The sequence below is a fragment of the Triticum dicoccoides genome, chromosome 5A (genome assembly GCF_002162155.2).
Source record: "Triticum dicoccoides isolate Atlit2015 ecotype Zavitan chromosome 5A, WEW_v2.0, whole genome shotgun sequence".
NCBI classification, from domain to species: domain Eukaryota; kingdom Viridiplantae; phylum Streptophyta; class Magnoliopsida; order Poales; family Poaceae; genus Triticum; species Triticum dicoccoides.
In genome coordinates, this window is record NC_041388.1 from 681268586 (window position 1) to 681280848 (window position 12263).

At 45.3% G+C, this 12263-nt stretch overlaps 1 protein-coding gene across 1 annotated transcript; it reads left to right on the forward strand.

The window, feature by feature from the left end:
* The first annotated feature begins 10276 nt into the window (after nt 1–10276).
* LOC119300436 (DELLA protein SLR1-like) lies at nt 10277–11901 on the forward strand. The gene has a single exon (XM_037577395.1). It carries the CDS (start codon nt 10277–10279, stop codon nt 11759–11761), a length of 1485 nt encoding a protein of 494 aa, XP_037433292.1. The 3' UTR covers nt 11762–11901.
* Nucleotides 11902–12263: the final 362 nt, after the last annotated feature.

Here is a 12263-nt window from a genome sequence, read left to right on the forward strand (position 1 = left end):
CACAATCATCATCAAATAAAAATGGTATATATTTTTGTAATAAGTTAGTCAGAGGCCGAGAAATTTTTGAGAAGTCCTTAATGAACCTCCTATAAAATCCGGCGTGACCAAGGAAACTTCTTATACCTTTGATGTCCTTGGGGCATGGCATCTTTTCAATAGCATCAACCTTGGCCTTATCAACTTCAATACCTCTTTCAGAAACTTTATGCCCCAAGACAATACCTTCATTAACCATAAAGTGGCACTTTTCCCAATTCAAGACAAGATTAGTTTCTTCACATCTCTGCAAAACTCAATCAAGGTTGCTTAAGCAATCATCAAAAGAAGATCCATAGACGGAGAAATCGTCCATGAAAACCTCACAAATCTTTTCACAAAAGTCAGAGAATATAGCCATCATGAATCTTTGAAAGGCAGCAGGTGCATTACATAAACCAAAAGGCATACGTCTATAAGCAAAAGTACCAAAAGGGCAAGTAAAAGTAGTCTTTGATTGATCTTTGGCTGACACAGGTATTTGAGAGAAACCAAAATAACCGTCTAGAAAGCAAAAATGTGTATGTTTGGATAATCTTTCTAGCATTTAATCGATAAAAGGTAAGGGGTAATGATCCTTTTTAGTAGCCTTATTTAATTTGCAGAAATCAATTACCATCCTATAACCTGTAATAATTCTTTGAGGAATCAATTCATCTTTATCATTAGGAACGACAGTAATACCTCCCTTCTTAGGGACACGATGGACAGGACTTACCCACTGACTATCAGCAACGGGATAGATTATACCTGCCTCAAGGAGTTTTAGTATTTCTTTTCTTACCACTTCTTTCATTTTAGGATTCAGTCATCGTTGATGATCACGAACTGGTTTAGCACCTTCTTCCAAATTTATTTTAGGTTGACATAGAGTAGGACTAATGCCCTTAAGATCATCAAGAGTATACCCAATAGCAGCACGGTGCTTCTTCAGTGTTTTCAATAATCTCTCTTCCTCATGCCCTGAAAGGTTAGCACTAATAATAACAAGATATATCTTTTTCTCATCAAGATAAGCATATTTAAGAGTATTAGGTAACGGTTTAAGCTCAAACACAGGATCACCCTTGGGCGGAGGAGGATCCCCTAAGATTTCAACAGGTAAATTGTTTTTCAGAATAGGTTTCTGTTTAAAGAATACTTCATCTATTTCCCTTCTTTCATTCATAAACATGTCATTTTCATGGTCTAGCAAATATTGTTCTAAAGGATCACTAGGAGGTACGGCAATAGAAGCAAGACCAATAATTTCATCCTTACTAGGTAATTCTTCTTCACTGTGTTGTCTACTAAACTTAGAGAAATTAAATTCATGAGTCATATCATCTAACAACATCCCTTTTGCAATCTATGGTAGCATTAACAGTGTTCAGGAAGGGTCTACCAAATATAATGGGACAAAAGCTATCTTGTGGGGAACCAAGAACAAGAAAATCAGCAGGATATTTAGTTTTCCCACACAAGACTTCAACATCTCTAACAATTCCCATTGGTTAAATAGTATCTCTATTGGCAAGTTTAATTGTGACATCAATATCTTCTATCTCAGCAGGTGCAATATCATGCAAATTTCTTTGTATAAGGAATAAGGTATTGCACTAGCACTAGCACCCATATCACATAAGCCATGATAACAATGATCTCCTATTTTAACAGAAATAACAGGCATGTGTACCACAGGTCTGTTTTTATCTTTAGCACAAGGTTTAGCAATTCTAGCAGTCTCATCAAGGAAATGAATAACATGCCCATCAATATTATCAGACAAGAGATCTTTAACAATAGCAATATCAGGTTCAACTTTAATTTGCTCATGAGGTGTATAAGTTTTAATATTGCTTTTACGAACCACAGTTGAAGCTTTAGCATGATCCTTTATCCTAACAGGAAAAGGTGGTTTCTCAACATAAGAAGTAGGAACAATAGGATCATTATAAGTGGCAATCTTTTCTTCAACTTTAATAAGTGCAGCTACTTTTACTTCTATGGGAGGATGATATTTAAACCACTTCTCCTTGGGGAGATCAACATAAGTAGCAAAAGATTCACAGAAAGAAGCTACTATCTCAAAGTCAAGTCCATATTTAGTGCTAAATTTACGGAAAACATCAGTATCCATAAAAGATTTAACACAATCAAACCTAGGTGTCATACCTGACTCCTTACCTTTGTCGAGGTACCAATCTTCAGAGTTGCGTTTAATTCTTTCCAATAAATCCCATTTGAATTCAATAGTCTTCATTATAAAAGAGCCATCACAAGAAGTATCAAGCATGGTGCGATTGCTATCAGAAAGCCGAGCATAAATTTTTTGAATAATCATTTCTCTTGAGAGATCATGATTGGGGCATGAATATAACATTGATTTAAGCCTCCCCCAAGCTTGAGCGATGCTTTCTCCTTCGCGAGGCCAAAAATTCTATATATAATTGCAATCATGATGAACAAGATGAATAGGATAAAACTTCTGATGAAATTCCAATTTCAATCGTTTGTAATTCCAAGACCCCATATCATCACATAGCCTATACCATGTCGATGCATCTCCCTTCAAAGATAAAGGGAAGACCTTCTTCTTAACAACATCTCTGGGTACACCTGCAAGCTTAAATAATCCACAAACTTCATCCACATATATTAGATGCTCATTAGGATGCTTTGTTCCATCTCCTAAAAAAGGATTAGCTAGCAGTTTTTCTATTGTACCCGAAGGAATTTCAAAGCAGACATTTTCATTTTCAGTAGGTTCATTAGGTTGAGGAGCAACTCTTTGCTCTACTGGTCGGGGTGAAGATACCCCGAACAAGCCCCTCGGAGGATTACTTTCCATAGTAACAAGTGCCAGTAAATTTCAGCACACTATATAAATTTTTCCTTACCAAATTCCACCTACCAAAGGCGCTTCACTCCCCGGCAACGGCACCAGAAAAGAGTCTTGATGACCCACAAGTATAGGGGATCTATCGTAGTCCTTTCGATAAGTAAGAGTGTCGAATCCAACAAGGAGCAGAACGAAATGATAAGCGGTTTCCAGCAATGTATTCTCTGCAAGTACTGAAATAAGTGGTAACAGATAGTTCTGTGATAGGATAATTTGTAACGAGCAACAAGTAACAAAAGTAAATAAAGTGCAGCAAGGTGGTACAATCCTTTTTGGAGAAAAGGACAAGTCTGGACAAACTCTTATATAGAGAAAAGCGCTCCTGAGGACACATGGGAATATCGTCAAGCTAGTTTTCATTATGTTCATAAGATTCGCGTTCGGTACTTTGATAATTTGGTATGTGGGTGGACCGGTGCTTGGGTACTGTCCTTACTTGGACAAGCATCCCACTTATGATTAACCTCTATTGCAAGCATCTGCAACTACAACAAAAGTATTAAGGTAAACCTAACCATAGCATGAAACATATGGATCCAAATCAGCCCCTTACGAAGCAACGCATAAACTAGGGTTTAAGCTTATGTCACTCTAGCAAGCCATCATCTACTTATTACTTCCCAATGCCTTCCTCTAGGCCCAAATAATGGTGAAGTTTCATGTAGTCGACGTTCACATAAAACCACTAGAGGAGAGACAACATACATCTCATCAAAATATCAAACAAATACCAAATTCACATGACTACTAATAGCAAGACTTCTCCCATGTCCTCAGGAACAAACGTAACTAACATGTTCATAATCAGAGGGGTATTAATATGCATATAGGATCTGAACATATGATCTTCCACCATTTAAACCAACTAGCATCAACTACAAGGAGTAATTAACACTACTCGCAACCTACTAGTACCAATCCCGGACTTGAAGACAAGAAATGGATACAAGAGATGAACTAGGGTTTTGAGAGGAGATGGTGCTGATGAAGATGTTGATGGAGATTGCCCTCTCCCGATGAGAGGAGCGTTGGTGATAACGATGGCGATGATTTCCCCCTCCCGGAGGGAAGTTTCCCCGACAGAACAGCTCTGGCAAAGCCCTAGATTGGTTCCGCCTCGTGGCGGCGGAGTTTCTCTGAGAAGATGGCTTGATATTTTTTTTCCCATCGAAAGACTTCATATAGCAGAAGATGGCCACCGGAGGGCCACCAGGGGGCCCACGAGGTAGGGGGGCGTGCCCAGGGGGTAGGGCGCGCCCCCACCCTCGTGGGCAGGGTGTGGCCCCCCTGGTGAAGTTCTTCCGCTGAGTATTTTTTATATATTCTGAAAACGTCTTCCGTGAAGTTTCGGGACTTTTTGGAGCTGTGCAGAATAGGTCTCTAATATTTGCTCCTTTTCCAGCCCAAAATCCCAGCTGTCGGCATTCTCCCTCTTTAGTTAAACCTTGTAAAATAAGAGAGAATAGGCATAAGTATTGTGACATAATGTGTAATAGCAGCCCATAATGCAATAAATATCGATATAAAAGCATGATGCAAAATGGACGTATCAGCGCCCTGGTGCCTAGTGGGCCCCATGGGCCTCCTCCCGTGTGCTCCTTTGGCTCCTTGGGTGTCTTCTGTCCAGAAAATATCTCAAAAAAATTTCGTGGCATTTGGACTTCGTTTGGTATTGATATTCTGCAAAGTAAAAAACAAGCTGAAAATAGCAACTGGCGCTGGGCACTATGTCAATAGGTTAGTCCCAAAAATGATATAATGTTGCTAGTCAATGAGTATAAAAGATCCAAGATTGATACTTTAATAGCATGGAACAATCAAAAATTATAGATACATTGAAGGCATATCATAAACACCTAGATATTGCCTCTTTACTTTTTCCCTCTATTTTATTTTATCCTTGTAACTAGGAAGACAAGGGGCTTGATAACCCTCTTGCCAAGTTGGGTGCGGTATTTTATTTGTTTGTGTGCAGGTATTGCCTATCTTGGTAGCTTGTTTATTCCTACCGTTCAATTAAACATTGATTCTTAACTGACGGAAATACTTTGCTTTTGTGCTACAACACCCTTCCTCCTTAGGGAAACTAAACAACTTCTACAGGAGTAGCAAAAGACCGACCATGATCAGCTGAACAAGACCCCAAGTCAAAAGAAAAAGGATTGGAACCAACAAGAACAAGACCTATTTTAGAGGTTATCGAGAGGGGAGAATCGAGCCACATCGAAGAGGAACCACCCCGGGAGGATGACGGTTGCAGTCCAAGTGACGACATCGATGAGGGCATTTCGATGCGTCCTCATCGATGAGCTAGCCCACGGATCGCCTGTAAGGACGAACTAAGAGCAACCCTAGCAGACCTCGCATCCGCCCCCGACCCGCAAAATAACCGCCAAAATGTGGGTACGGGCCAGAAAACCTGCCCGAGCAGACCCCGCATACCGCCACGGCCCGCAAAAACTTTTGAGGGGGGCGGCAAAATCCCGGCGCCAACCCTGGAAAACGCAGGTTTCCCCCTCGCGGCTGCGGTGCCCTGCATCAGGGAGAAGCAGTTGGTGGGAGGGACATTTCAGCCCCGCGCTCTTTTCCCCCTCCTTTCGCTGTCGCCCGCCCTTGCTTCCGCCCACCCGCCGCTGGCGATTCCGGCCATATCTGCGGGCACAATAGCGCCGCAGGGCCGCCCCACACCCTCCCACACCGAGCAGCTGCACCGCCCCCCCACCCCGGATCCAGCGAGAAGAGTCGCCCCCATCGCCGCCGCCCCGCCGCCACCGGTTAGTCCCTTTTTGTGATTTTTGCGAGTTGTGTTGTTGATTGACGGGATGGTGTGCGTGTAGATGGAGTTGAGCCCATGCGAGAAGTTCTTGCTCTCCGATTCGCCTGATTCGGACGACTCAGATGTTGAGACCATGCTTGCGACCTTTCGGCAGCAAACATTAGTCATGGCGTTTCCCGTGAAGGAGCATGAAGACGAGCACCAGAAGAGGAGGCAATGATCGACTGTCGGGCGTCTGTGCATTCCTCGGAATCGCCATCACGAGATGTTGATGCAAGACTATTTCACGGACATTCCTACATATCCTCTGCACCTCTTTCGAAGAAGGTACCGAATGCGTCGATCCCTCTTTGTGAAACTTGTTGAAGCTTGCGAGGCAAATTGCCGATGTTTTACTCAAAGAAGGAATGCCGCGGGCTTAAAGGGATTTAGTGCATATCAAAAAATCTCCGCAGCTATGCAGGTGATTGCATATGGCGTTCCGGCTGACTATGCCGATGAGTATCTTCGCATTGGTGAAGATACTACAATTGAGTCTGTGCGTAGATTTGCGAAAATGATCATCCGTGTCTTTGGTCCTGAGTACCTTTGGGCACCCAATGAAGATGACACAAAGAAATTGATGGCATCTAATGAGAGGAGAGGTTGGCCTGGCATGCTAGGTAGCATTGATTGTATGCATTGGACTTGGAAAAATTGCCCCAAGGCTTGGCAATGAATGTATTGTGGCAAGTCTCGTGATGCAACAATTGTGCTAGAGGCCGTAGCATCCGAGGATTTATGGATTTGGCATTGCTTTTTTGGTATGCCGGGAACTCTCAATGATATCAATGTGTTGCAACGGTCACATTTGTTTGCTAGGCTTGCTAGTGGTGATGCTCCTGCTTGCAACTACACTATCAATGGGCATGAATACACAAAGGGGTAATATCTTGCAGGTGGTATATACCCTCCTTGGTGCACATTTGTCAAGAGCATCAAAGAACCCCAAACAAAAAACAATGTGAATTTGCAAGGGTGCAAGAGGCAGCTCGAAAAGACATTGAAAGAACATTCAGTGTTTTGCAATCTAGGTTTGCCATTGTCCGTGGTCCCGCTCATTTTTGGGATAAGAAAACCTTAAAGAACATCATGACATGTTGTGTTATCCTGCACAATATGATTCTTGAAGATGAGAGAGGAATGAACTTAGAATTCTTTTACGACAATGTCGGTAGCCGTGTCAAACCAGCTAGAGACCCAAACCGCATTAGAGCTTTTCTTTAGACATACAAGGAGATTGAAAATGCAGACACGCACTTCCAACTTCAAGAGGATCTCATTGAGCACCATTGGCAAGGGCTGGACAGTGACTAATTTTTGTATTCATTTGTATTTGTATTCATGACAAGTGTTGTATTGAATTATTTAAGTTTGCTATGGTGATTTGAATAATTATTTGTAATGCGGATGATTATTGTATTATGTTTGAATTGAATAATTTAGTTTGTTTTCGATTGTTGGATTATGTTGGATTTGATATTTGCGGTCTGATGATATGCGGGATGCAGCGGCGCAAAGAGCAGACCCCGCAAAGCTGACCTGTAAAAAGGTATATTCCACGAATATACTTTTTTACGGATCCATTTGGGGGGTCTGCATCTGTGCCAGCCCGAGCCAGCCCGTGATACGTCCATTTTGCATCATGCTTTTATATCGATATTTATTGCATTATGGGCTGTTATTACACATTATGTCAGAATACTTATGCCTATTCTCTCTTATTTTACAAGGTTTACATGAAGAGGGGGAATGCCGGCAGCTGGAATTCTGGGCTAGAAAAGGAGCAAATATTAGAGACATATTCTGCACATCTCCAAAAGTCCTGAAACTTCACGGGAGCACGTTTCAAAATATATAAAAAATATTGGGCGAAAGAAGTACCAGAGGGGGGCCAGCCACCGTCCACGAGGGTGGGGGGCGCGCCCTACCCCCTAGGCGCGCCCCCTGCCTCGTGGGCCCCTGGTGGACCTCCGATGCCCATCTTTGGCTATATGGAGTCTTTCGTTGAGAAAAAAATCATAAGCAAGCTTTCAGAAAGAAACTCCGCCGCCACGAGGCGGAACCTTGGCGGAACCAATCTAGGGCTCCGGCAGAGCAGTTCTGCCGGGGAAACTTCCCTCCGGGAGGGGGAAATCATCACCAATGATCCTCTCATCGGGAGGGGGTCAATCTCCATCAACATCTTCACCAGCACCATCTCATCTCAAACCCTAGTTCATCTCTTGTATCCAAACCTTAGATTGGTACCTGTGGGTTGCTAGTAGTGTTGAATACTCCTTGTAGTTGATGCTAGTTGGTTTACTTGGTGGAAGATCATATGTTCAGATCCATTATGCATATTAATACCCCTCTGATTATGAACATGAATATGCTTTGTGGGTAGTTACGTTTGTTCCTGAGGACATGGGAGAAGTCTTGCTATAAGTAGCCATGTGAATTTGGTATTCGTTCGATATTTTGATGAGATGTATGTTGTCATCCCTCTAGTGGTGTCATGTGAACGTCGACTACATGCCACTTCACCATTGTTTGGGCCTAGAGGGAGGCATTGGAAAAAATAAGTAGATGATGGGTTGCTAGAGTGACAGAAGCTTAAACCCTAGTTTATGCGTTGCTTCGTAAGGGGCTGATTTGGATCCATATGTTTCATGCTATGGTTAGGTTTACCTTAATACTTCTGTTGTAGTTGCGGATGCTTTCAATAAGGGTTAATTATAAGTGGGATGCTTGTCCAAGTAAGGACAATAACCAAGCACCGGTCCACACATATATCAAATTATCAAAGTACCGAACGCGAATCATATGAACGTGATGAAAACTAGCTTGACGATAATTCCCATGTGTCCTCGGGAGCGCTTTCCTTCATATAAGAGTTTGTTCAGGCTTGTCCTTTGCTACAAAAAGGATTGGGCCATCTTGGTGCACCTTATTTACTTTTATTACTTGCTACTCGTTGCAAATTACCTTATCACAAAACTATCTGTTACCGATAATTTCAGTGCTTGCAGAGAATACCTTACTGAAAACTGCTTATCATTTCCTTCTGTTCCTCGTTGGGTTCGACACTCTTACTTATCGAAAAGGCTACGAAAGATCCCCTACACTTGTGGGTCATCAGCCCACAAAAGCGGTTTTGCGCGAACTGCAAACGCGTTTTGCGGGCCGGCGGGATGTGGGGTCTGCTAGAGTTGCTCTAAAGCTAAGAACTACGACATGAAACATCTAAATAGATGGTCCCTCGCCTTACTAACCGCCGGCGGAGGAATGATGTAGAGGGGAGGGGCCAGAGAAGGCAAACAAGGGATCGCTTGGGAAGCGAGGCGGAGAGCACGAGCAAAGCCGAAGAAAGTTTCAACCATTTGTAACTTGCTTGTTATATTTCTTTGAAGGACCAACCTAGTCGTTTGTACCTTAAAAACTTTCAACCCCTTAAAATTTGAAGTAGTTTTATCTGATAATACTATTCACCCCATCGCTAATCCATAAACAGTCGATCCTAACAAGTGACACAAGAACAAGGTGTTCTTAGTCTGATTTACCACCAAAGAAAGTGTTTGATGGCTTGCTGAGATTACCACCTACAAGTGCCACCATGACAACGTAATAATTTTACAAATTTAATAAAATAAATAAAATATTATTATTCATAATTCCAGATAAATCTTTGCGGCTGAAAATATTTTTTTCAATTTTTAGAATTAAATATGAACTTAATATTATGAATTTGGGAGTCGACCGTTGTGATAGTGATTAATTTCAATTATTTATTAAAATCAATTAATTCCAAAATTGACAGCGTGGTAGGGTTTAATTTAGTAAATTAATAAAATATTTCTGAAATCGAGCGTTACGATACAGATTTGACTAAATTATTAAATTTAGACGTAATTTAGGAATTTTTCTTCGTGATCCATTATTTTTAGTAATTTATCAAATAATTCCAATCGACAATAACTATTTTTGCTGTTGGAATCGACGGTTAATGCGGGGATTAATTTCATGAATTAATTGAAATCAATCCCGAAGACCTAAAACGTAAGCACTTACGTCACTCGCCATGCCGGGCTCGGGCTTGGGCCCTAGTTTTCAGCCCATGGCCCGGGCCAAATGTGTGGGAAAAAAATGAAATCATGTTCATCTGTGTGTGCTTTTAGAAATAGGTTCAAGAATGCACATATGTATTCTAAAAACAAATAAAGTGGCATGTTTTCAATTCAATTTTTTGTTGAAACGGAATGGTTTCTCGGGCCCAATCATGCCATAATCATATTGGGGTTTTTGTAAGCCTGGCACGGACCCGAGCCCGGCCCAGCCCGACCCGACCCGGTTCTGCCCACGATCTTGAGCCATCCAATTTGCTTCCCCCACCCCCGCCCGCGCATCCACGGTTTCCCGGACGCCAAAACGCTTCGCTACGACGCTGTCCCCACCTCCACGTGTGCACCCAATCGGCGCTCTCCACACCTACAAATACGCCCCAAAGCGTGGACTGGACGTTCGCACACACAGCCTTCACGCGGCTCGCCCGTGAGGAACACATGGGCCATTTCGCCTTCGGCTGGCAGGGCAAGGAACCCGCCGCCGCCAACTCCCCGTCCGGCGCGGGTGCTACGCTATCTCTCCAGTCCGTCCAGGGCACCGCCGCCGCGACGACCGGCGCTGACACGGCGCACTGCCTCGACCCAGCCACGTACGCGCCCGCAGTCCCACCCATGGTCCCGCCGCCCGTTGCGGAGGCGACGGCGAGGAGGTGCCAGGAAGCGGAGAACATCGCGGTCTATCTCATCCACGTCCTTCACAAGTTCGCTGAAACCATCGAGGCGGGCGACTATGCGGCCGCGGCCGGCAAGCTCGCCGAGGCACGCACGATGCTCGCGACGTCTGTCTCGACGACCACCGGGATCGGCCGCGTCGCCAGCCACTTCGCCGCCGCGCTTGCCCAACGCCTCTTCCCGGCGTCACCGCAGTACTCCTTCGCGCTGGACGCCTCGACGGAGCGCGCTGGCGAGCTCTACCGTCGGTTCTACGATGCGGGGCCCTACCTCAAGTTCGCGCACTTCACGGCCAACCAGGCCATCCTCGAGGCGTTTGAGGGCTGCGACCGCGTGCATGTCGTGGATCTCGCCATCAAGCAAGGCATGCAGTGGCCTGCCCTCATCCAGGCTCTCTCCATCCGCCCTGGCGGCCCGCCGTCCGTCCGCATCACCGGCGTCGGATCTGCGCCCGGCGCCGACGAAGTTGGCCTCCGCCTCGCCGAGTTCGCGCGCACCATGAACGTCCCCTTCTCATTTCAAAGGGTCACCGATGACAGCCTGGATCAGCTCCAGCCGTGGATGTTCCAGGTCCTCCCCGGAGAGGCGGTGGCCGTGAACTCCATATGCCAACTCCACCGCCTCCTGGTGAACCCGGATGCCGCATCCACGTCTCTCCCCACTCCCATCGACGTCGTGCTCGGCTGGATCGCGTCCATGCAGCCCAGGGTGTTCACGGTGGTGGAGCAGGAGGCGGACCACAACAAGCCGCGGCTGGTGACACGCTTCGACAATGCCATGTTCTACTACGGCTCCGTGCTCGACTCCATGGAGGCCATGTCCGTGAGCCGTGGCGGCGCCATCGGCAACGGAGCCGGCGCTGACGCATACGTGCAGAGGGAGATCTTCAACATCGTATGCTACGAGGGCAGCGCCCGCACCGAGCGCCACGAGCCGCTGGCATACTGGTGCGCTCGCCTCTGGCGCACGGGTCTCACCCACGTGCCACTGGGTCCGAGCGCGGCCTACCAGGCCGCCAAGTTTGTCCGCGTGTTCTCCGGCACTGGATTCCGTGTCCAGGAGATCGGCGGTTGCCTCTCGCTCGCGTGGCACGACCACCCCCTGTTCACGGTGTCCGTGTGGAGTGCAATGCCCGCCGACGGCGCCGGCACTGCCAAGGAGCACGCCGATAAGCACAAGTTGAAGATGAGCATCGGCGAGAGCAGCGGCGCGGCCACCTGCCAGACGCCGAGGCGCAGTGAAAGAGCGTGACATGCATGCATCCTGATTTGAATAATTGTTCAGAGTCGTTGGAGGCAGATCGTCCATCGAGTTTAGTTTGTTAGTTAGTCGGAGCTTATGTTGTAGTCGTGAGTGAGTCGTCGGATGGATATCAGTCTTGGTCAATAAAGTGTCGATCTCAAAATTTGTTAGGAGATAATGTCGTCATTCCTTCCTGGTTTTATCTATCGAACAGTTAATTTGTTTCATCAGTTGCGAGTAGATCATGGTTGCTTGCTACTAGTTCATCTTGAAGATACACTAGAGGCTGGGGTGCCACCTGGTGCCGCCACCTAAGGCGGGTCTGTGCGCTCCCATTCTAATTATGCACATGATTTAACAACTACCATTATGTACGAGGAAATTCAATGCCTCAAAATTTCTTTATGCAATCACCAGCAAGTAAATTAGGCAAAGAAATGCCACAAACTAGTTTGGCATCATTTTGTTAATTAATACGCAGTCAGGTTAAGAGATTTACGCACCCACAATT